The following is a 26,086-nucleotide window of genomic DNA, read 5'->3' as shown; positions in this document are numbered from 1 at the left end:
TGACATGCGGGCCCACCACACGGCTGCAACGGCCCCCACACCGCGCGTGTGCCGCGTGCCGCCCCGCCCCGCTGACACTGCTAGTGGGCCATCCAGCCTCCCTCCCCCACTCTCTGCTCCGTCCTCGCCGCCCCGCCTGGCGCCACCTCTCCCTCCAGAAGCCCCGACCAAAAACCCCCGACCAACCGCCCACCGCCGACCAAAACCCTACCCCCCACCCCCACCGCCACCGCGGCCGCGCGATGGTCGTCTCCTTCAAGCTCTCCCGCCGCGGCCGCCGCTTCTACCCGCCGCCTCCCGCCTCCGCCCCCGCCCCCGCCGCCGACGCCTCGCCGAAGCCGCCGCCGACGCTGACGCTGTGGGAGGTGAGCACCCTCGCCGCGTCTCCCCGTACATCTCCGTTCACGATAAGGATCGCCTCTGTCTATATCCTCCGTATCGCAAGATTTCGCCGTGAACACGAGCGTACGGACACTCAGCATCTGGAACGACCGTGCAGGCGGGGCCGGGGCTCGGTGGCGGCAGCGGCGTCGCCGCACGATCGTCGGCGCACGGCGGGGACGGAGCCGATCCTGCCGATTTCGGTGAGGCCCCGAGCTACCCGCCCAATTTCGTGGCGATACGTTTCGTTGCTCTGTTATTCCGTACCCAAATGTCGCTCAACAAACAGTTTGTGACGCTGAAAACTCTGCCGCTGCAGGCCTCGAGCCGTCCTTTGCGCTGAACCTGTTTCCGGATGGGTACTCGGTCGGTGGGCTCGACAAGGTCTGTGTGCGAATCGCTGCTACATGTTTCTTTGTTTGTTTGTTATACTTGAATGATGATGCTCAGTTGCTCATGACCGAATCTGTTGGTTTCGGTGCAGGGAATGCTTGTGTTTCTGATAGGTGATGATCCAGAGAGGAAGCCCTACACCAGGGCGTCCAGAGCTCTGATGTCTGTACGTATGGTGCTCATTTCGTTTTTCTCTGCATTGTCAAGGGGAGAAGGGGGGTGGCCTGGGGGTAATTAATCACGAGTTGGTTTTCAAGTTACAGAAACAAGGTAAAAAATGGAGTGAGTAATTGCGCTGTGGAGTGGGTGCTAGACTTCACAGTCCATTCCTGAGCAACAAATTTATATAATGGGCGCGCCGGGGGCGAACACACGAGACGACAGACCGTGGCAGGGCATTTCGACTGCCGCAGTTTGTTGCACACATAATTCTCTTTTGCTGATGAGATCAGAGTAAAGTGTTACTGTGCACGCATTTCATAGAGCCACTGCACATTTTATTTCTTTTATGGTATGGTCTTTCTGGGGGAACCACCAGATAGCTTTGGTTGAATATTAGAGCATCCTCAACAAGTTATGTCGTCCTAATGGCTTGCTTATTTCTGTGCTCGTTTCTTGTAGTGCATCATCTGTGGATTTTATACTTTTATAAATGTGTTCTTACAGGATATTGAGTATGGCTGCTTGCCTAAAGATATGTTGCACGGTATCCCTTGCAAATTCCAAAATGGAATTGTTGTTTGTGAGGTTAGCTAAAGTCGTACTATCTTGCAACTTCAATGTCTGTATTATCTCTGCTTATGTGGGCTTTCTTTACATTGTATAATGTACGTAGGTGCGGGACTACAGGTCCTTCCTGTCGAATGGGAATGATTCTTCAGAAGACGACTTCCCCATAATGAACAGAATTGCTCTTAGATTGGGCACTGAATGCGTCGTCAATGATCTATCTTTGATTGCGGATGCTTCGTGGACTTATCCCGAGCAATTGGTCAGCACTTCTGTAAACCTGGAATGGCAATGTTTAACTGTCATCTACTATTTCCAAAATCCCACCTGATTTAATTTTCTTATGCATATTTCAGATTGCTGAGTCGACCATCATTAATTCCTTGCAACCCAGGCTTAATTTGGACCCTAAGCCATGCCTTGAAAAGCTTTGCAGCTCTGTTAAGAAGGTACCCCTGTTTTCAGTTCCTGGATCCTTACTCTATTCTTTTGCTAACTTTAGAAAGTACTGCAATTTAACTTGTGCTTTTGTGCCAAATTGTATGCAAATAGATCGATTTAGGTCTGCATATGGGAAGACAACGAATGAAAGAGACGTCTCCTCTCAATACTTCTCCTGCCCCTCCTGACAAATGCAAGCCCAAGGAATGCGACTCCTGTGAAGGTGCAGCAGTATGCATTGAGAATTCAGCTCTAGAAGTCTTGCCAAGCGGAATACTGAGCTGCTCGCCAGTGAACTGTCCATCACCTCCCCAAGTTAACAGTGCCAAATCAACTGCAGTGTCTGATCCCGAAGATACTACGCAATGCTCTTCTTCCATTATCAACAGTTCTGCCTTCTGTGACAGAGAACAAAGTGCATCAAGTACTCCTGCTTCTGATAATTTTCTTCAGAATCATGATCGGCATCAGGTGGACTTAGATATCATGAAGGTTGATCATAAAAAGGGACCGTTGCTAACAGAGACAGTTCTACCACAAAAGAGAAAGGAGTGCTCAAATCTTCTACATCAAAGGTTGTTTTCAGTGAAAAGTGCAAGGTTGAGTTCCCAAAGTTCCGATGGCCAGTTTCAAAAGTCAGCGGGGGCTTCAAATAAACAAGGTCTTATGCTAGGATCTCCAAAAGAACCATCGGTTGAGGACAAGGTAGATCAGGCAATTGGCAACAAGGACATGGAAGTACATCAACAGAAGTCCTTCTCAACTCCTTCCTTGAACACAAAGGATCCATGTTCAGAAAAATTCGCCGAAAAGGTTAAGCAGGGATCTCGGAAAGAACTGCCAGTTGAGGTTATGGCTGATCAGACCATGGGCAAAAAGGACATGAGATTACAGGACCAGAAGCCCTTCTCAGTTGTCCCAACAAATCACCCACTTCCTTCCTTCAACAGAAATGATCCATGTTTAGAACAGTTCCCTGAAAAGGTTAAACTGGGATCTCCAAAAGAGCTGCCGGTTGAGGTCAAGTTAGAACAGGCAATTGGCAGAGGAAAGGAAAATGAGCCCCTGTCAATACTCCCGACCACTCTTCCACACTCTTCCTTGAACAGAAATAGTCTGCATGTAGAAAAAATCCCTGAAAAGGTTCACTCTTCCGATACAAGGATGAGAGAAAGTCATCTGGTCTCATGTGTAGATGTGGAGAATCACGGAGGAGAGCTCAAAGACAGTTCAGTGACCCCTGTAACTTCCTGCAATGCAAGTTCAAGAAATGCAGATGGCAAACCTCAGGAGGATACAGCTTCTATGGAGCCCCAACCTACTACTTCAAACATAAAAGTATCAGGAACTTCTACCAGTTCTCTGAACGAGCAAATCAATTTCGAAGGAAACGGGCAGAAACAAGCTGATATTCTGGTCAGGCGTTCGTGCGAGGACAGAAGCTCAAAAGAGCCAGGTGTTACTGATGGTGCTAGCAGTCAATTTGGTATTTCTCCAGATATTAAAGTGTGCATTGGACACCCTTTATATAACATTGAACCTAACATAGAAAGGATTCTATCAGAGGTCATCCTGACCACCCAGAGGTGTTGTACAACTTCACTCTGTACTTCTCATTTTAAGTTGGATTTTTTCGGTACGACTGGTGCCAGAATTTACATTGTTCATTATTCTTTATGTAGGCATGCACCAGACGGGAATGCTGCTAAAATTGATGGTGTTGAAACATTGGCGCCAGTGAATTCCTGCTCACCATCTTGTTTCATTCGGTATGAGGGTGCTGAGGGAAGTCCATACACGCGGGAAGAGACCATTTCATGCTGTCTGACTAGGAGAACGAAACATACTCGAAATATCAGAAGCCTGGTTTTTCACCATGTACAGTATTTCTGTAGAGGTGGGTTTATTTCTGCTTGTGCACGCATAGTCTTATTTTGCGCTTAGTTCCACTCTTGTTCTAAAGCATCACACATGGCAGGTATAGTTGATCAATCTCATTACATACTTTGCCTTCTTGAGTCTGAATCACCGGAGGACCATCAAATAGCTGTTGAAATGATATCAGGAGATGAGCGTTTTCACATCGCTATTCTTCCCACTTCTGTGAGTACCATCTTATTTCAGTTTTACAATGCAAGAATAATACTATTAGACCTCCTCATATCTGTCTCCTCCATGGTATGCTTTTGCAGGATCAAGCAAAGAAGTTTGTGGATCAATCCATTCTTCTGGTAAGTAAGCATTGCCTTCCAAGGCATTCATTGTTTTGACAATGAAGAAATTGAACCTTTCTCTCTTCGTCCGGTTAAAAAAATACATTCTGTCTCTGGCCACTTGCCGCCAGTATTATTTATATATATATATATATATATATATATATATATATATATATATATAAATATCAGTATTTTTTATTGTTTACCCGTTGTGCATATTAAACTAGTTGCTGCACTGGATGATTTATTTTTTTAGGAACTGTCTTCTTCGTATACTGAAATAACATTTCACGTCTATTTCTGAGTTTTGGGTTGTATATGCAGATGAAACGGGATGGCTACACACTATGCAACTCTACGATCTGTAATGGATTCCCTGAACTCACACAGGTAAGATGAGGATTCCTTTTAATACTTGCATTTTCAGTAAGCACTCTCTTCTCGCACATTAAGATTTCCCAGATATTTTCCCATATCGACACGCCGCCTTTTGCATCACTTACTCGAATGCGCCATCATTTTTCAGCAATCCGCAGACGTATCTCAGCCCGGCTATCTGACTGGAGAACATCCACAGTACCAGGGGCTCTCGCCTTCTGTTGCGAAAAGCGTTGTGATTAATGAATGTAAGGATACAGGTTTTGCCTCAGAGAAGAGGCCCCCAGATGTACATGCCAATGCTCGGCAGCAAGGGAGCCAGCAGTGGGGACTGCCAGATGTACATGCCAATGTTCTGTATCAAGGGAGTCGGCAGTGGGGCCTGACAGACGGGCATGCAAATGCCCAGCACGAAGGGAGTCAGCAGTGGGGGATGCCAGATGCACACAGAAATGCCATGCAGCAAGGGAGTACTCGGCAGTGGGGGCTGTCATATGCGCACACAAATGTTCCACAACAAGGTGGTAACCAGCAATGGGGGCAACCATATGCACACACAAATGTTCCGCAGCACAGGAGTAACCAGCAGTGGGGGCAACCATATGCACATGCAAGTGTTCCGCAGCAAGGGAGTTACCAGCAGTTGGGGCAGCCATACGCACACACAAATGTTCAGCAGCAAAGGGGTAATCAGCAGTGGGGGCAAACACATGCACACGCAAATGTTCGGCGCCAAGGGAGCCAGAAGCAATGGGGGCAAACATATGCACACACAAATGTTCGACGCCAAGGGAGCCAGCAGCAATGGGGGATGCCAGATGCTCATGTGAATCTTTGGCATCAAGGGAAACAGCAATGGTCGCTCCCAGATGATCATAGTTCAAAGAGCCAGCAGCAATGGGTACAGCCAGAGCAGCAACACCCAACGTCGGCAAACGTCGACGCATCCCACTTCTCGAACCCCGGTTACCCAGTTGAGCAGCAGTACAGCAGCAGAGTCTTCCAGGACCAGAAGCGGGCACCATTATCGGGCGGGGCGTGCTCGACGGATCAGCACCAGCACCACTACTACCCCCAAAGCAGACAGGATACACCAGGAGTGTCCGGCGAGAGATGCACTATGACCACAAGCATGGGCGCAGGCAGCTATGGCCAGTGGCACCAGGCTCCGACTCCTCCCCCGCAGCAGCACGACGGTAGGACGTACCGGTGGGGTTTCCAGGATTTCGGCAGGCAGGTGCAGATCAACAACCTGCCTCCAATGCAGGCCGGGAGGAGCGCGCTGCTGTCAGGGCTGCACCCCGCTGGAAGCCCGCAGGCGAGCTCTCCGACCACCGGCTCCGATGGCAGCGTCACAAGCACGTTCCTGGTGCCTCCCAGCGGCTACCACCAGTACCCGCCGCCGCCGCCGCTGGCGCATGGGATATGCTGAAGGGCGACGTTATCAAGTATGGTTTCATTGGTGCGGCGCGCTTTTGGTGCAGGTTAAAAGTACAGGAAGTACTTGCATGCAGCATATAGGTTACGGATACTTTTGGTCGAGATGGATGAAGTTCCTTCTTTTGTTTCGCGCTTCGCTGGTGGATATATAGCAGTGCACGGTGGTTTGTCTATGCTCTGGTAGCCTTTAGCCTGATGGCTACATTTTTGCGAAGTACCAAGGGGTAGGCATGCTTAGGATGGGTCACTGATGTTTTTGCTTGCAGCATTCTGTCATTGGCATCTTGGTGGTTGCTTGAGGCTCCTCCTGGGCGGCTAGTATAGATTATGTAAACTTTTTCCCAGCGGCTACATTTTGTTCCTTTTGTTCATACTTTGTTCAGCGACCTGAACTCAATTATAGATTACGGATAGATTATGGAAACTGCTATTTTTTCTTTTTTTGCGGAGCGCAAGGGATAGCGGGATACACAAACTTGATGAGAGGGATATACTGATGTCTCTGCTTGCATCTTGCTGCCACAGCCAGGTTGCTTCAAGCTCCTGGGCTACCATCTCGTACGGTGTGTGCGAAAGTATCACTCAAACTTGGTGCGACCAAACCAATGATGGCTTGTTGGTCCGTCAGATTGACGAAAACTCTCTGTTTATCTGGGCAGAAACCTACAGCGTATCTTTTTGAACTTGAGTAGTACATAAAAGCACTGTACTATTTGAAATCTCAGTAAAACTTCAGTTTTGCAAATTTAGCTTCTACATGTACATAAGCAAAGACAACAACTTTCTACTCCCTCTGTTCGGAACTGCTTGTCTCGGAAATGGATGTATCTAGAACTAAAATACGTCTAAATACATCCATTTCTGCGACAAGTAATTCTGAACGGAGGGAGTATATGACAATTAGGGTACAGATGAAACGCCCAAAAAAGTTGTAAAATCAGCTGATGTTCTTGCGACGACACAAATAAACAAACAAATCCATTTACGTGGAGGTCTTTATAACACTTTGCAAATGGCCTGGAACTTTACATGGACATCAGATCATTTATCTGTATAAAATCTGGAGCAACTCCCAAGCTTTCTAGTTAGGACCGTCCTTTTCAAACACTGGCAGCACAGCATTCAGTTCTTAAGATGGGGCAGAAGACAAGATCTGCCAAACACACGCACGTAGAAAAGGCAAAGACAGGATCAAATCCGACTCGGAATACCAATAGTACTAGCATAGTTAAGCTGAAATTCCCCAGATCAGGCATTCAAAAGCATCTTGCTACATTACATACTTGGTTAGACTAAGGCACGTACTCCCTCCGTCCGGAATTACTTGTCGCAGAAATGAATGAAAATGGATGTATATATAGCTAAAATACGTCTAGATACATCCAATTTTATGACAAGTATTTCCGGACAGAGGGAGTATAAGTTTTTGCAGATAACATACAAAGGCCGCCGACCATGCACTACCGGACTCGGGCACTATGCCTACAGCCCAGGGCCGTCGGCATAGGTCCTTTGCCGTCGGCATAGATCTATGCCTATGGCTGCCGTCGGCATATCCCTGTCGGCGTAGATCACGTCAGCGTTGTCTTGTCAGACCGTCGGCGTAGTATTGCCGTCGGCATAGGGGCCTGTGCCGACGGCCGGGCGTCAGCCGTCGGCATAGTTTAGCCATCGGCCGTGTTTTTCGCCTGACGGCAACGGACGGCGCCGTCAAAAGCGCTAACGATTCACGGAATGCCATGTGGCAGAGGTATGCCGACGGCTTTGCCTCTGCCACGTGGCACTCCCTGGTGCCTCCTGGTGGCAGGGCTATGCCTACGGCAAAGCCGTAGGCATAGATTTTTTTTTGAATTTTTTTCATTTTCAAATTTCTGAATTTTTTTAACCCCTAATCTCTAATCACCACCCCTCATCACTGCTCAATTTATCATCTAATATCTAATCACCCCTCATCATTCCAAATCATCTAACTTCCCGAACGGTCACCCATCCTCCCACTCCCCCAGCCTGAGCACGCTTAACTTCCGGGTTCTATTCTCCCTCATTTCCAAGTCTGCACTTGTTGTTTTCCTGACAATAGTAAGACGTCACTCCTATTAACCCTCAGGAATTTACCTTGAGCATGAAGTGACACATTTCACTGTTTGAGTTTGAAACTATTGTTTTAAAAAGCAATAATTATTTAGTAACACTAATATTTCTTGAATAATTAGTTTGACCACAGTTTGACCACAGTTGACCAAAATTCAAAAAAACTGAAATAATTATTTAGTAACACTAATATTCTAGAATAATTAGTTTGACCATCGTTTGACCACAGTTTGACCAGACTGCACCACATTTTTTCCAAATATAAAGGGCAATCCGGGTAGAGGGAATTGTTTGGATACTTCTCCATCACCAAAAATTATGAAAAATTACCATCGTTCCTATAGCACATGTTCCCACGTCTTGTAAAAAACTCATGATTTTATCGCGATCCGAATATTTAATAATATTCACGCCGCACCGTTACCGCAGAACGTCTACTACTGTGTCATCGCCGTCCGTGAGGGGGGCCACACCGCGGAGACGCGTGCCGCCTCGTCGGACATGCCACAACACCACCCCACAGCTACATCCCCTCCGTGTAGACCCGACGCGTCCGTTTCCTCGCTTCAAGTGCCGGCGACGGCGCCGTCCGTGAGCTGGGAGGCCACGCCCCGGAGACGCGTGCCGGGCGTTTGCAACCGCCACAACACCTTCAGACTTGTGAGAAGCCGCGTACGCAAGATTGGCGGCATGCTAGCCCACGGAGGCCGCAGGCCACAGTCGTAGACATGCGAAGGGCAATCCGGGTAGAGGGAATTGTTCGGATACTTCTCCATCACCAAAAATTATGAAAAATTACCATCGTTCCTATAGCACATGTTCCCACATCTTGTAAAAAACTCATGATTTTATCGCGATCCGAATATTTAATAATATTCACGCCGCACCGTTACCACAGAACGTCTACTACTGTGTCATCGCCGTCCGTGAGGGGGGCCACACCGCGGAGACGCGTGCCGCCTCGTCGGACATGCCACAACACCACCCCCCATGTATGAGGGGCCGGTGCGACGCTCTGGTGGCATTGCTACCCCCCCTAGGGCCCCCGTCCCGCCTAACCCTGGAGCGGTTGACCACGAGATCTAGCCCTTTGACTTACCACGGGCGGGCTTTGACCAGTGGACCTCTCCACCCGGTTGTGTCAGGTCAGCACAGAGGGACACCTGGGAGCAACATCCGGGCCAAACCCACAGCTACATCCCCTCCGTGTAGACCCGACGCGGCTGTTTCCCCCCACCAGGTGCCGGCGACGGCGTCGTCCGTGAGGGGGGCCACCCCCCGGAGACGTGTGCCGCCTCTTCGGACATGCCACAACACCACCCCGCATGTAGGAGGGGCCGGTGCGATGCTCCGGTGGCATTGCTTCCCCACAGGGCCCCCGTCCCGCCTAACCCTGGAGCGGTTGACCACGAGATCTAGCCCTTTGACTTCCCACGGGCAGGCATTGACCAGTGGACCTCTCGACCCGGTTGTGTCAGGTCAGCAGAGAGGGACACCTGGGAGCAACATTCGGGCCAAACCCACAGCTACATCCCCTCCGTGTAGACCCGATGCGTCCGTTTCCCCCCTCCAGGTGCCGGCGGCGGTGCCGTCCGTTAGGGGGGCCACGCCCCGAAGATGCGTGCCGCCTCTTCGGACATGCCACAACACCACCCGGTTGTGGTAGGTCATCCCATAGAAACACTTGGGAGCAACGTCCCCTCCGTATAGACCCGATGCGGCTGTTTCCGCCCTCCAGATGCCGACGGCGGCGCCTTCCGTGAGGGGGGCACACCGCGGACGTGAGGGGGTCACACTCTGGAGACGGGTGCCGGGCGTTTGCAACCGCCACAAAATTTCTGTCGGCATAGCTGTTTTTTATTTTAATAAAATATAAGGACCTATATTCAAAAGAACATGACGGCACATTATTAATGTGCTCAAAAAAAATACAAACTATATATATATATATATATATATATATATATATATATATATTCATAATCTATGGAAAAAAATTACAAACTACATATATATTCATATAATACATAAAAAAAGCATAAAAAGATATGTAAAAAAAGCAGAAAAACAATGTAAAAAAAACACATATAAAAAAATAACTATGCCGACGGCATTGCCGTCGACATAGAGACGGCAGGGTTTTGGGTGGGCGCCGTGCCGCGGATCGGTGACGTGGCGCCTATGCCGACGGCTGCCGTCGGCATATCTACGCCGCGGATCGGTGACGTGGTATGCGGAGATATGCCGACGGCCGCCCGTTCCGACCGTCGGCATAGGTTTGACGGCGTTAGCCGCTGGTCACGGGCGGCGTCGCCGGGCCCACAGGTATGCCGACGGCTGCTGTCGGCGTGTCTGCATCTAGGTCGACGGCCGTTCTGTGCCGACGGCTGCCGTCGGCGTAGATCGGGGTAGCCGACGGCCAGGATAAGCCGACGGCCAGGACTAGGCTGTCGGCATAGCTCCAAGTAGGCCGACGGCTACCGTAGGCATAGTTTTGGTCGTCGGGGTAGGACCGTTTTCCGGTAGTGATGTGACAAACTCAGCGCCAACTAAGAAGTGCATCATCCCTTCTTCAGCTGGAGAAAACAAAAGCGTTAATACGTTAGTAAACCTCACGCAGACACTGAAAAAAAATGCTAATAGTAGCACCTAGGAGCATGTAATAGTATATGAACAAGGCGAACCTAACAGGAGTATGTAACAGCGTACGTACAAGCTAGGGGTGCGAACAAACTCATGATCAGCGATCAGCTAACATAAAAGTAGAGCTACTATGTCATATCTCCTTGAAAAAGTAGACTCAGATCATACTACTAGCTACATATGACAACAAAATAAATCCTTCAGCCTTCTCACACAATTTTTTTAAGGTGATGGAGGCAAGACCAGAGAGTCACTGATATAATGCTCTCAACTAAATTGACTAACTAAATTGACTATGTGTGAGCGGTCTGGACTATAGGCAACACGGGGATCAGTGGTGATGACGGGCATCCCTAGGCGTTGCTCATCGTCGTCGGCATGTGTTGCGCAGGAATTGTCTAGTTGCATGGCTAGGTCCACATCAGGACTATGCGTGTCTGTGACTGTGCGATGATGAACCAGTAGGTAGTGGCATCATAGGGCACTCCGGCTACGTGGGTGCTCTTTGAGTGTAGGGTCATGAGTTCCAAGGGTGAAAACTCCATGTACGAGCTCATTGATTGAGCCGCACAATGTCGCTGTTCATGTTGTGTTCTTTGTTCAAGGCATTTCATAGAGTTTGTTCACTTCTATTTGGGGTGAGAAATTTATCATCTACCTTTAGTGTAGGGTCCACTGACGGTGATGCTCACAGGCCGTTCCTTCCTGGAAACATTGTTGTTGGAGCACATAACCTTTTACTCTGGGTTGCCATCACATATTATTATGTTTCCCCAAAAGGCTAACATCCATATGTACTCCCTCCGTTCCTAAATACAAGTCTTTCTTTGTAGAGATTCCACTGTAGATCACATACGAAGCAAAATGAGTAGATCCACACTTTAAAATCTATCTATATACATCCGTATGTGGGTTCATGGTGTAATCTCTACCAAAACTTATATTTAAAAACGGAGGGAGTATTAAGTAGCACAGATGCTTACAAAACACCCTTACAAAAAAATAAATGAAAAATGATGTTATTGTTCGTTGAAGTTATCCTTGCGATCCATATTCAGTAGCTTTTAACATCGTGTTGATGCAGAGCCGATGTGATTATAATAAACTAATTTCCCGTTTGATATTAGCATATTCTTGTTTATGGAAAGATGCCTTTCTGTTTTAAACATTTTTCGAGAGCAACGAACGAACGAGTACAATTTATATATATATATATATATATTGCAGTTTCCCGGTCAATTTCATGCACAGATAAGTAACCATATAAAAGCAGGGAACAAATTTTTGTACACGCTCAGCTCCCGTAGCTCAGTTGGTTAGAGCGTTGGTCTTATGAGCCGAAGGTCGCGGGTTCGAGCCCCGCCGGGAGCAAAATTATGACTAATCTCTGTTTCCATACACCTAGTGGTTTTTTGAAGTAATTTACGGATATTGTTATCTTAGAAACAACAATGTCCCATTAGAAAAGAAAGCTTTGTGTATACCACCTACATATTTGCATGGTGTATTTTTTTTACGGCACATGACTTCATGGATCTAGTCTTTTGCTTGATTAGGGATTTGTTCTAGACATATTAACTTCAAAATATGAATTATTAATTTTTGATTAATAGAGCAAGCAGTGAAAATGCGGATTCAAGTAAAATAACGTGCAACCAGAAACCGAAGAGCTTTACTTTTATGGTAATTTGGATAGCTATACTTTTGCTGGCGGCATGAGGAGTTTGGTTCTACACATGGCTTGGTTCCATGACTTTTCTTGTGGTCACAACTTTATTTTGTTCTACGAAGCTGAATACTGATATATTATATATATATATTTTTTTCATATGATATATTATATATCAGTTCATACATTTGTATGATTACTATGTATATATTTTTTCACTTCATTATTAATTGGATTGTGGTTCAGAAATTTTAGTCTATTTTATATGTTGCATATTCAAACACCCGATTCCGATTTCAAGATTAGCCTTTACAAAAGTTTGCCCAGGCTTCACACAAGTTTAGCCTCAAGTTTGCCCAGGCTTCACAAAAGTTCCGATTGCACCACAGGTGCCTAGCAAAGCAAGAATGAGCATATTCTGGCACCGTGGAAGGGTGTCACGCTACCAAGATAAGCACACAAAAAAAATTCCTACACCTATGGTGAACCTATATAAGTTTTCCAAATCCTTACAAATGAAAATCAAATCACTGTTGGAATCGCTGTCTACAGCGTAAGGTGTCTCCCGAGTTTCTAGGAAATCGAACTCTGTAGTGCCATGAAACTCGGCAGATATCGTTGTGTGCCAAATGCCCGTAAAAGGGACTCGGCGACAAGGAGAAACTCGATGATGTCGCACATTAGCCGTGTTCGCCCATCAGAAACTGGGTAGTGCCCCGACATATGGGCCCCACCAACAAATAGGCAATGGAGACGTGACAGCGGTTTATGTTTACTGAGTTTACACTAATAAAAAATGAAAATATTTTTCCTTTTAATTTTGTACTACATAATTTCATGGTCACGTCGATGCCGAGCTCCCATGAATAAAAACTCGGCAAACACCTGGCATGTGAGCCCACGAGAGGCGTAGCAACGATTATTGGGCTTCCTATGCCGATTTTCGAACTCGGCAAAGCAATGATCCTTCGTTTACCCCGCGCATATAAACGCAGGCACGCATCTCCCTCCTCCGCCTCACGTCAAAGGAAAAAGTTATACTACAAAAATTTCTTTGCTTGCCAAGCTACATGTCTGAATTTGAATGCATTCCAACATTTGTCTGAATTTTTCTTACTGCATTATAAGGTCTGTCTGAATTTGACCGAGTTATAAATGGTGCTGAGCAAATGTACATTTACATGTTCTGGCCTACTACACAACACAACCGCACAAAGTGCTGATCATCCTCTATTCTGAATAAGCTATATCAGTAAGTACATTGGCATACAAAATTTTGGATAATCTACTGTAAATAATTGACAGAGCATGTTATTTTACTTACATCTTCTGTTATTCTTCCAGGTGTTCAATGCATCTTTCTATCGTGACGCTTCTGTAAATACTGCATGTTATTATCAGATGAGCTACCATTCTATTTTGATAGCCTTCTCCGCAACAAAGAATTGAAGGTTGGACCTGATCTGACCAGGGGCGAGGAAAAGTTCTTTGTATATCGTTATGTTCTGATATTGATATGTGCAGGAGAGGGGCTTTACTTGCACACAGTTTGTCGCAAACATGTGTCAGCTCCATGAATGGCATGGTAGCTTATTCAATGCTAGGAGGGCGTGTCCCAATGTACTCAAAACCGATGACGAGGAATGCTAGGCCTTGAATGAAGAGGTAGATGTAGTATCCTTTCTTTGCGTAAAGCACATCGTAGCATCCACATATAATTATGCAGGTTCCAACAAAAATCTCTGAGCAGTTGTACCTGATAAAAAGAACACACATATCAGGCATTATTTGACAAAACTAGAAAATGTTCAAATCGGTAGTCAACATACAGTAAACCAAAGTAGTATATATCATAATGTATTAGCTTCGAGACAACAGACTTTGCTTACTTGTCCCATAATCGTGTTCGCCTCTTCTCGAGCTTTGGTACTAGGGGCGTCGATAGCTCGACATCAATCACTTGCACATCATCTAATCCTTCCATGGCTGGCTCTGTCTTGTTGGCATCTCCCAATTTCTCAGTGACAACCCACTCATTGACTCGTCTAGTGTCGAGAAGACCAGTTATTGTGGCCTTTATCCGGTGCAATGACATCACATTATCAAAGAGGACCCAAAGGATCACCAGATGAAATGAACTGAAAGAATGGTTTACTGGTGTTAACTGAATGTAATAAACAGTACAACTCTCATTTGATCTTGGGGCGCGTGTTACCTTGGTGATCCAAGAGCCTTGCAGAGGGTGATAACAGTTGGAACGTAGACCACACCCCAGAGAGGTATCTGAATCTCAGGGAAGAAAACGGACACCGGGATCGCAAAGCAATAGTAGATGAATGTCACCATATGAGCAGCGATCTTCCCAACGAAGAAAAAGTCATACAACAGGTGGAGTTTGCTCCAAAATGACACTTTCTGCAAAGAGGATATTCAATTTCAGGCAACAAGCAGATGGTGTGTGTGATGATGCATCCTCCCACATATCAAATAAATATTGACCTTTTTCCTTAGAATATCTAACAACATTTTCTTGAACAGGTTTGCTGGTCCACATGACCACCTGTGCTGCTGAAATCGGTATGCCTTGAATGTGCTTGGCAGCTCACTCCCGACCTAACCATGCACCAGTCCGAGCATCGTTAGGTTTGTTTCTCGATGGGTTTGGTTATTTCTGATGGAGAAGCAACTAAATAAAAGAGCATTATTTTTGGCTTACTTTGACGGCGCCTACATACACGAACTTCCAGCCCAGCAGCGCTGTACGAACAGCCAGGTCCATGTCCTCCACCGTCGTCCGGTCCTCCCACCCCCCGGCATCATTGATCGCCGAGATCCTCCAAACACCAGCTGTTCCTGGAAGATGCAAAAATCCCTAACAAATCACTCACTCAACATGCTCATTTGGATACTTGAGCTAATGATGCAAAGGCCTGGGGTTTAACCCTTTTTTCTTTTCTTGAAAGGGGTCTATGATGAAACTGAGTGTACGTACCATTGAAGCCAAAAAACGAGTACACTATGGACCCAGCCTCCTGCTCAAACTTGAAATGGTAGTCCAGTGACATCTCCTGGAACCTTGTCAACAAACACTTATCCGAATTAACTGCACAACAAATAGTAAAAAATAAGCCTTAGATCCTGCTTATAAAGTCATAAACAGTAGTATTAGAACATATTACATGAGGGCTGACTGACCGAATTTCCAGCGAGTCTGGACGAGGGCAATGTCGGGATTGTGCACAAGGAAGGGGACGGTCCGCAGGAGGAAGTCGGACTCAGGCTGGAAGTCGGCGTCGAACATGGCAATGAACTTGCACTCCCGCACATAGTCACGCATCAGCCCTTGCTTGAGCGCACCGGCCTTGTACCCCTTGCGATTTCCTCTGACCTCGTACCTGATGTTCACACCTTTGCCCTTCCATCTCTGGCACTCGGTCTTCACTAACTCCTGATAAAAATGGAAAAGAAAGTACGCTCGGTTTTTATCTGGCAAAATTGTGCTGTTGGGTAATCTATTGTCCAAAACTCTGCAGCAGAAACACCTAGCATGCCTTTCGAAACTGCATCTACCACTGACAATTTGTCTCAAATAATAGCATTTTCTTTGTAAAAAAACCAAGGGTGTAACTAGGTCCCAGAATTAACCAAGTCTGATTTAACTCCTACACTATTTCTTGATGATGAAACTAACCATGCCAGCATCAAGAGTGCAGCGCTCGTGATTGATTTATTCAGGAACGAGTCCTCCAAGCCTCCAACATAGTAATACCCTCTTCGTTTCAAAATAATTTAAGCTATAGATTTGTTCTGAGTCAAACATGCTAAACTTTTACCAAATCTATAGAAAAATGTGATTTTAGAACGGAGGTAGTACTATTCGACAATGTTGGAATGCGGCACCCCGAATGCAACAATGAGTGTGTGCCGCGCACTACTGAAGGAGTAGTACCAAACCCCACGTGCTGCTCGTGGTGTGGATCCAGCACAATCGATGCATGTCAAACCATACGTAGTGTGTAATGTTTGGTTTTTCCTTTCTTTTTTTGCTTTTCTGCGAGGCTCGAATAGATAAGTGAAGCGTTGACTAGGGAGATCCAGCCACCTAACCCACTGCCACGCCTCCTCACGTTCTTTGTTGGTCACATGACCGCCAGGTATACTCTCTGGTTAGTCATGCCAAAGAATTTCCGAACATGCTCTGGCAACGCCAGGTATTATCATGGATCCCAGATTGATTGTGTGCAGTGATTGCACATGCATGTTATTGGCCACCGCTTGCCTACGATCGACGTCTATGTCTATGTGCAGGACTTCCATCTCCACTTGTCACGGCCGGCAAGAAACTACTAGTCCAGTAAAAATTGCAAGCAAAAACCGACCCATAATACAAGAATAACCCACACTGCGCCTGGTTAACTGATTACCTTTACAACGGGGTCGGTGGAGTCGTCAAGCACCTGGATCACCATTCGGTCCGATGGCCACTCCAGCGCGCATGCCGCTCCGATTGACACCTTGTACACCTTCATTCATTCCATTCCATCCGTCGATCCAATCCAACGAAACAAGACAACAAATTCATCAGCAAACAAAACCACTCGTTCAACATTTTCCTAATGAGCAAGCACTAGGATCGGAGGAGCTCACCTCGCGCTCGTTGTACATGGGGATCTGCACCAGCACCACGGGGAACGCCCCGCTGCCGCTGCCGCTGCCCACGACGACAATGCCGTCCTCCTCGTCATCGCCGCCGGTTTTACAGGCTGATGCGGCGATCGGCCCCCACTTGTACCGGCTCTCGGGCCTGTGCCCGAAGGCCTTGGCGGCGTAGCACACAGCGGCGACGAAGAGCTTCTCGAGCAGGATCATCACGGTCATGGCCAGCGATAGGAGCACCAGCAGCCGCACGGCCGGCACCACCAGGAACGACCGCGTTTGCTCCCCCGCCCACGCGCATTGCGCGGCCACGGTCGCCCAGTCCAGCCGCACCGGCACCTCCTCCCGCAGCCCCACTGTCGCCGCCATGACCGCCTCGCCGGCGCCTGATCTAGCTAGGAGGACTGGGTGCAGATGCTAGCACGACTGGCTATGCTAGGTAGGTATAATAGTGCAGGCTTATATATATAGATAGTGTGGATGGATGGAGGATGCATGCACATGGAATATGTACGTGATGAGTTTTTTTGGTCATCTGGTGGTTGGCGACATGCATGGGAATGTTGCCACGAGGCCATGTAGTCGGGTGACCTGTCACCTGTGAGTGTGGAAGTAGTAGGAGCACCACTCCCCAATCCGCATACAGGCTAAGTAGTGGTCATCTATTATATATGGGAAAATTATATTTTGTGTCCCTCAATTATTTCAAAAGTATAGAAATGGCCCCTAAACTTCAAAACCAGCAAACCTTAGTCCTTCAATTTCTCAAACCAGATAATTTTAGCCCCTCAATTTCTCAAACCAGATAATTTTAGTCCCTCGTTCCTTATCATTAGAACTTGGCTAGGCATTTCATCAAGCAGTTGGTGCGCGTCCAGCAGCAGGAGAAGGGTCTGGGCATGGAGGCCTCTGGCGAGGTGGCTCTAGTCCTTGGAGGCCTCCGTTGCACGAGGAACTAAACTTATCCGGTTTAAAAAATTAAGGGACTAAGTTTTGCTGGTTTTGAAGTTGAGGGACCATTTGTATACTTTTAAAATAACCGAGGGACGAAAAATATACTTTTCCCATTATATATTGGTGTAGAACTGTGATAGATAGATCATATAGATAAAGTAAAATGGGTGAGTGACATGCATGGTAACGTACCCCTCCTCGACGTGCTGTGCGGCGACGATCCCCTCAAAGACAGATCGGCTGGCCGTGTGATGTGGGGGGTGAGTAAGATGGAGAGATGTCGGGTGCAGGGCGGGCTGTAGGAGATGCAGGGTGGCCTCGCCCGAAGAGGGCGGGACGGCCAAGTGGTGGCATACCCAGTCGACACGATGCTGCCGAGGAAGAGAATCTTACCGCTAGCCACCCGTCTCACTGCATTTGGCCTCTCAAGGTACTCACATCCTCCAGCGGTCCAGTTCCTCCTGATTTTATTTGGCCTCTTAAGGTACTCATATACTCCAGCGGTCCAGTCCCTCCTGATTTTATTTGGCCTCTCAAGGTACTCACATCCTCCAGCGGTCCAGTCCCTCCTGATTTATTTGGCCTCTCAAGGTACGCACATCCTCCAACGGTCCAGTCCCTCCTGATTTTATTTGGCCTCTCATCCTCTCTTCTTCGATTGATCCAAGAAAATCCATGGTTTCGTGTGCCTTTGCCGAAAAAGGCTTTCGTCCCACTTTATGTATAAAGCAACACATCCAAACAAACAAACGGATGCAGGTGATGAGACGAACCTCTTACGTAGCAGACCAATGGATTTTTTTTATGAAAACAGGAGAATCCACAATAGGGAACCACGCAAAAGATAAGGGACAAGTGCAACCGTCCCCGCCGGAGTGGATGAAGCCGTCATTGTCATGGATGTCGGTATATGTATTACTACTGAAGTGGCATTTCCTTTTGGTCGTGTTTGAGTGTTAGTTGTGTGCATTGTGTTGTACAGTAACATGCATTCGCTCCTTATGGCTGTATCGCCTCTATATATCCACGGAATGAAAATGTCCTTTGTCGAGAGAGAAAATCCGCTATCGAGCTGAGTAGTCCGTGTTGTTTCTTTTGAGTTGTTGATATTTTTTGAGATAGCTACCCGCTTATTCCAAGCGGGTGACTGGTCCGTGTTTATGAAGGTATGATCCGAATGCGACCGGATCCAGTTTTGCCGCCGATGGACTCCGATCCTTGGATGATTTATTAGATTAACTAGTGGAGTGCATAGGTAGGAGTGATCATCGAGTTAAAACTCAATATTACTAGTGTACTGATCCGTCGGGGGCTAAGGCTGGCCATAGTGGTGGTATCATAGCCGGTATCATGCAGTCGGGAATAGCAAACACGCTCATATGACACATAATTAAGAGAGAGAGAGAGGGGGGGGAGAGAGAGAGGGAGAGAGAGAGAAAGAGAGTAACATAGATAGATACCATATCATGTTAAATACTAAATACTATACTACTTTGTGTCATGCATAGCAATAAACATAATCATCTATGACACTACCCTATACTATGCACTATGAAGGTAGTATTATACACTAGTATCATATGCATCATACTAGTATATAATACTCCCCGGTATGAGTAACCTAAGGCAAGCATGCACGCCACCGGCATCTACGTATATATGCGTGTGCGGGTACAGGCCACGTACGAGATGCTTGCATGCCCCGACGCTTGCACATGGATTCCTGATTCGCTGCACATTTTGGGAGCAACGCAAATGGTGAAACCCTACGCGCCTCCATACATGCATATACCATGCGCGTGCAGGAGTGATCGATCGTGTTCAAATTCAAACATCGCGGGATTCTAAAAACAAAAACAAAATATCAATGCTTGGGAGTACAGTAGACGGCATTGAGATGCACCATTGCTGACGGGGCTATAAATACGAGACGGGCGTCTGGTTTTATTTCAGGTTTCCGGTGATGTTTGTTTAGTGGGAGAAGACGTTTTCATCGACTGCGAGGCACCTATGATGACTACAACATAAACTCTTAAGATGTTATACTGGCTCAGTCTCTCGAAGGTGATTATAGAGGTAGGATGTACGTGCATACGTCCGTACTATCAAACTGACTGGCATCGAGATGGAATCGCACTGGAGGGATGATGCGACCCGATCCGCTTTTGCCGGCGATGGATCCGATCCTTGGATGATTTCTTATAGGTTAACTAGTGCATAGGTACGAGTGACCATCGAGTTAAAACTCAGTAGTAGTGTACTAATCCGTCGGTGAGGGTGCCACGATCTTGGGGAATGAAATCTCAAGTGTCACATTCATTTGCCGTACTATGTAGCTCATGATGGGCCAAGGACAGCTCCAATTTTGTTGCCGATTTTTCATCGCAGAAGATACTCCTGTCTAGCCGAATATTATCTTTGGAGGCCGAGCTCCATGGAGCTCCGTTTTGAAAAATTTGAATTTTATAAAATTTTCTATTTTTTATGTTTTAAAAAATTCTAAAAAAAACACAGATATACATGATGGTATAACGGGCGTGTACTAATCTGTCGGTGGTTGAGGCAAGCATGCACGCCACCCTCACCTATGTGTGCCCGCAGGTGCAGGCCACGTACGTGATTCTTGCATGCCCCGACGAGAGTGCACGCGGATTCTGATTCGCTGCACGTTTTTGAGAGTGCAGGAGCTAGTAAATATGTCCAAATTCAACGCCCTGCGGGGTTCTAAAAAGAAAATAAAAAAAATGATAAACGCTTGGGAGTAGTAGATGATGATATGTTGATATGTATAGTCTATAGCTGACGGGCTATAAATACGGGAGCGGCGCCCGTAAGTTTCATTCACCCAAGAGGAACCTAGCTGACTGACCTGCCTGCCTGCGGCCATGAAGACATACATTGCTGCCATCCTGCTGGTGCTTTCCCTCGCCGGGCGCCTCTCCGCCGCAGCCGCCGACGCCGACGACAAGGTGGACGCCGTTATCCGTCTCCCGAGCCACGGTACGTAACTGTTACACTATTCGATTGACCAGATAGTTCATCCCTGCACATTTCCATTAGTATGCCGTGCAAATATCTGGATAACGGATGCGTGCAGGTCCAGGGGTCGCTGGCTCGGGTGGAGCGACGGCGGCCGTGAAGGATTTTGGGCGGCCGAGCTGCTGCGACCGGGAGCGGTGCGGCGGGACCCTGCGGGTCTGTCACTGCGATGATATGTTCGACCGCAAGTGCCCCGCCACCTGCGCGGAGTGCGTGTCCTTGGGCCCATCCCACCACTACTGCGGCGACAGTTACCTTGCTGGCCCCGTGCCCAGGTGCACCAAGGTTGACCGCAACGGCGACATCTCCGGCGGTACGCCCGGCCGCAGCATTGCACCAGGTGATGGTGAGTCCAATAAATTGAGCCGGCCGTTGGACAAGTGGACAGAGTGAGTCGCTGTGCCAGCGTTTGTTCACCTGTTGTGGTCGCTCTTCCCCCCCTTTCTTTCTTTGTTTCTTTCTTTCTTTCTTTCTTCCGGGATGTTGCTGTAACGCTAGTTTAATTGCACCGATGAATAAGATGAGCTGTGTTGATCAGATTGTCGTGCCAGTTTTGGTTCCGTTCAAGACCTCGAGTTCGAGGTGCTCAATGAGGTGCAGCTACAATTTGTGCTTGGTTCCAGCTTCACCCCCCTGCATGGTTGACTGCGATCTTTTTTGGTTTGCGTCTTAACTTTTTTTGGTTTCATGTACGTACCATGTAGGCGGCACTTTGGTGATGCCCCAGCCTTCCACATAGTTAAATTTGAATGAAGTTGTTTTCTTTTACCCGAATTTGAATGAAGTTGTTGGTGTGCGCCACAATCACCCACCGAAAGCTAGGACGTGTTTGGTTACCTGCATATAGCCCAACCAGGCCCGTGCGAAAAGAAAAATGTCTGTTTGGTAGCATACAGGGAGGCCTGGCTAGCACGGCACGAACCTTAAAGCAGCTCAGAGCCCGGCTCGCTGGGATCGCTCAAATCTGCCATTTACAGCGAGCTAGGTTGAGCCGGACACAAAGTGGGGCACGGCGTACGCCACAGTGTAGGGGGGGGGGGGGGGGTCGGGTGGAGATGGCGGGAGAAGGAAATCGGCGGAGGCGGGATGGCGCAAAATCTAGCCTCACTCCACTGCATGGTTGCATGGTTGACTGTGATCTTTTTGAGTTTGCGTCTTAGTTTTTTTGGTTTTTCCATCGGGGCATGTAGGTACCATGTAGGCAGCATTTGGTGCTCCCCGAGCCATCCACATACATAAATTTGAATGATGTTGTTTGTGTGCACCACAATCATCCAATTAAACCTTTTCTCTGTGATGTTATCATCTTACTTTTTCTCTCTCGCCTACTTTCCAACAGATGCAACCTCCACTAGATTTGAACAATACGAACAACTATTTTAATCAACGATATCAACCAGCATACATATCGAAAGTTATCAAAAAATTGATTTTCAAACAAAAAGCAGCAATCTTGATAACCAAATAATATCAACAAGTGTCTTGTCCATGACACTAAAAAATCCCACTGTAACAGAGTAATCCATAAAACAGCGCAAAAAAAAACCCAGAGTAATCCATAAATGAAGATTTGTAAACACTCATATCAGATTTTCTCGAAGTTCAAAATTAATTTGTTTGTGAATCCTTTGATCCTTCACATAAAAAAAACATGTCTCACATCTTCTAAAAAAGAAAAAGAAAAAAGACACAGGTTATAGTGTAGTAACAAGCATGTACAAGCTATGTGTGGCTAGAGCATTTAAAGAAAAACATGAATCAAACTAGAGTGAATAAATTGGCTTAACAATTTGTTTATCTTCACAAACATTCCTGACAACATAATAAGAAGAACATGTCGTATTTTCTTAATAAATTGATCCATCTAATTTATGTCATCTATATATGGATTATGAGTGAATTAACCCGATAGTACCAACCCACGGGTCTGATAAAAAAGAAAAAAAAACTTGCGTAGGCACGCACACAAATAGTCAAACTCAAATCATGCACCCAGCCAACCCAATAGTCAAACACAAATCATGCACACAATTCATCCTCCAAAATTCCTACATTGATTCCTACGAACAAACATGCAGGAAAGGAAATATTCATTTGTGTTTTAGTATTCCTGCTCTTTTCCTTTGGTTTTCATGTAAACCAAAGGCAACCGAACAAGTTGAACTGCATACCTTCTCGTCACGGAAAAGTTGATCCCCCAATGTTGTGACAACCGTCATATGCATCTCCTTTGCCCATGGCTCCATTCTTGTAGTGTCACCATTCAACATTTTTGTGAACTTGTCAAACTGTTTGGTTCTTTCCTCTGCTAACTTAACCAATGTCCTCTCCTTTGATGCCTCGTATGCAAATCGACTAGCCTCTACTTTCTGAGCAGATAGTTTACTCTGCAGTTCCATCGTCTCATTAGTTTGCACCTTAGTGTCAGCTTGTGCTTGTAGACTTCACGAATCGAAACTCATCGGAATTCAATTGTTACATATTTCAAGTTGAGCTACAATTTAAATATCAAGTAATAAATATTATGATGACAACTACACATGGAGCTACAACTTAGATGCAAGAATAATATTCATGTGCGAATAGCATAATCAGGTCGAATGCAACACTGAAAAATGGTTACAAAAAGAAGTACCACCATAGGGAACGATTATGCATCAGGGCAAAAATATGAAAAGAAAATAGTTGACAATGGTAATATTTTTAAAATATGAAAATTGTCCTTTGTACTGGCAAAAATAACCAATTGGTTTTATTAACAATCAGTACAACAGTATATTATAATCTATTCAAGCTCAATTTACTTAAGTTCGGTTGTTAGTACCCACCCAAGGGGTCAAGCATAGAAAGAACTATGGAACCTGTATCTTATGGATTGTAAGAGGAATAGAGAGGAGATTGGTCGAATTAATGATGTATGCTTGAGCCTCGTGGGCTTATATATAAAGTACATGACTTTCTTGAAGTACAAGACAGGCTAGAACATATCCTAGTATATCCTTTTGAATCATAGATGGGCTTTAGGCCCATATGAACAATGATTCCTGGTTAATCTTGAGGCCCATGTAGGATATAGTAGGTGCTGGTAAATTTAGTACCACCTTGCTAGTTGAGGACAGTTGGGACCCCTTTATAAGGGTTGCTCTACCACTTGTCATTGGGAGCTTGTGAAGAGGAGTGGTACACGCGCGCTCCTCCTCCGCCGCCGCTCGCCTCGCCACGGGAACGAGACAAAGCTTATTTTTGCCAGTCAGGAATGAATTAATTAATCTGGGATTAATTAACAAGTCGCTAATAGGTGTGCCATTGTCCGAGACGTTGGACGTGGGCTGGTTGCGTTCCGGGGATTCGTCGACTCCGTTCGCGGGTGTGCGACCCTTCTCAGGGAACGACGACTCCCTTCCTTGGAGTGCGTCGACTCGGTCGTGGGCCTCCGCCCAGGCCCACGACTTTCTACCCGGCGCCATATATAAGAAGGCTTTGGCCAGTGGAGTGACCTAGTTCAGTTCACTCACTCCGTCTCACATAGCCCTACCCATCATCTACTATTCCTCACTCTGAGCTGCCTCCGGCGATTCCATCCCGACAACTGCGTGCACGGTTGGTCGCAAGAGCAGGTGCCTCCGGAACCCTGCCGTTCGAGATCCTGCTCGAGAGAACGGCAATAAGGTTTTTAGGGAGCGTCTCGACGCGACTGCTTCCGATCTGTCCCCCCTGCGTCCGCCTCTGCTTCCACTACTTCCCCTGCATCGACACCATGGTCGACGCCGCCGCCGACAAGAAGAACGCCACGGGCGACGCCGAGGCTGTTGCTGCCACCGCCGCGTTGGCCTGGCCAACCGGAGGGTATGATCTATGCATCCCTCATTTACTCGTACTTGTGCTAGCCGTATATGTGCTGCTCATAGATGGTTCACTTCTATGTTCTGTATGTGCTAGTATGCTTAGGTATCGCTATGAGATGCATACTGTATATGCCATACTTACTATTTACTCGTGGATTAGTTTAATCAGAAAAGTGCTAATATTTCCAACATATCCTATACTTCCTAAATAAACACCATACCCGTCTACCCTCTACAGTCACAACGGTAGGGATGCAGACGGTGAGATTGGAGAAGAATCTATAGGTAACCGATGAACAGCCCCCTTTCCAGTCGTAACGGTTGATGCATCGCAGAAGTCGTGGCTGCAGTAGAAACCGACGAGGTTGCTCAAGCAAGGCGGTAGTCCTTTGTGCCGCTGTCGAGGTAGCTGAGAGCGTAGGGTGGTCTATCCATGGTCGAGGTAGCCATGCGAGCGACGCCGTTGTCGATGTCGAGTCGTGGTGACCGGTGTCGAGGTAGTCATCGTGGAGCCGCAGGCGCAAGGAGACGTCGAGTTAGTCATGGTCAAGTGATGCGTGGCGAGGAAGACGGTCCAGAACCACCACAGCACCAGCTTTGCCGCCGGTCAAAACAAAATCGATCAACATTTTCGTACTGAGAACTAGGGCGGAGCTCACCTCGCGCTCGTCGTCCATGGGGATCTGCACCAGCACCACGGGGAACGCCACGCTGTCGCTGCCGCTGCCAACGACGACAATGACGTCCTCCTCGTCATCGCCGCCAGTCTTGTAGGCTTATGAGGCGATCGGCCCCCACTTGTACCGGCGCTCGGGCTTGTGGCCCAAGGCCTTGGCGGCATAGCAGACTAAGGCGAGGAAGAGCTTCTCGAGCAGGATCATCACGGTCATGACCAGCGATAGGAGCACCAGCAGCCGCACGGCCGGTACCAACAGGAACGCCCGCGCTTGCTCCCTGGCCCACGCGCATTGCGCAGCCACGGCCGCCCAGTGCACGCGCACTGGCACCTCCACCCACAGCCACGCTGTCGCCGCCATGACCTCCTCGCTGTCGCCGGATAGTCTAGCTAGGAGGACTGGGTGCAGATGCTAGCACGACTGGCTAGGCTAGGTAGGTAGATGGAATAGTGCAGGATTATATAGATAGTGTGGATGGTGTTGGAAAACTTAGCATGCAATTTCAAAAAAATTCCTACGCTCACCCAAGATCTA

At 47.2% G+C, this 26,086-nt stretch overlaps 3 protein-coding genes and 1 non-coding gene across 4 annotated transcripts; 3 read left to right on the top strand and 1 right to left on the bottom strand.

The window, feature by feature from the left end:
• Positions 1-242: 242 nt before the first annotated feature.
• On the top strand, positions 243-6,470 carry LOC123076006 (uncharacterized). The gene is made up of 13 exons (XM_044498478.1): positions 243-390; positions 465-584; positions 701-765; positions 866-940; positions 1,441-1,521; positions 1,610-1,765; positions 1,860-1,952; positions 2,056-3,530; positions 3,627-3,841; positions 3,923-4,047; positions 4,137-4,175; positions 4,485-4,550; positions 4,687-6,470. The coding sequence occupies exons 1-13, from the start codon at positions 243-245 to the stop codon at positions 5,968-5,970; spliced, it is 3,942 nt and encodes a 1,313-aa protein (XP_044354413.1). The 3' UTR covers positions 5,971-6,470.
• A 5,539-nt stretch (positions 6,471-12,009) lies between these two features.
• TRNAI-UAU (transfer RNA isoleucine (anticodon UAU)) lies at positions 12,010-12,083 on the top strand. Its single transcript has one exon. It is a non-coding gene; the product is annotated as a tRNA-Ile (tRNA).
• A 1,438-nt stretch (positions 12,084-13,521) lies between these two features.
• LOC123073630 (probable glucomannan 4-beta-mannosyltransferase 11) lies at positions 13,522-25,765 on the bottom strand. The gene is made up of 10 exons (XM_044496698.1): positions 25,661-25,765; positions 17,029-17,118; positions 16,806-16,904; positions 15,577-15,829; positions 15,374-15,484; positions 15,098-15,234; positions 14,881-14,994; positions 14,597-14,796; positions 14,271-14,519; positions 13,522-14,137 (listed from the first exon to the last, which is right to left on the bottom strand). Exons 1-10 carry the CDS (start codon positions 25,763-25,765, stop codon positions 13,972-13,974), a joined length of 1,524 nt encoding a protein of 507 aa, XP_044352633.1. The 3' UTR covers positions 13,522-13,971.
• Positions 20,843-21,554, top strand: LOC123073631 (uncharacterized). The gene is made up of 2 exons (XM_044496699.1): positions 20,843-20,991; positions 21,089-21,554. The coding sequence occupies exons 1-2, from the start codon at positions 20,877-20,879 to the stop codon at positions 21,421-21,423; spliced, it is 450 nt and encodes a 149-aa protein (XP_044352634.1). The 5' UTR covers positions 20,843-20,876; the 3' UTR covers positions 21,424-21,554.
• Positions 25,766-26,086: the final 321 nt, after the last annotated feature.

This window comes from Triticum aestivum, chromosome 3D (genome assembly GCF_018294505.1).
Source record: "Triticum aestivum cultivar Chinese Spring chromosome 3D, IWGSC CS RefSeq v2.1, whole genome shotgun sequence".
Taxonomy (NCBI): domain Eukaryota; kingdom Viridiplantae; phylum Streptophyta; class Magnoliopsida; order Poales; family Poaceae; genus Triticum; species Triticum aestivum.
The sequence above is the reverse complement of the archived record's forward strand: the minus strand, read 5'-3'. Positions and strand labels throughout refer to the sequence as shown.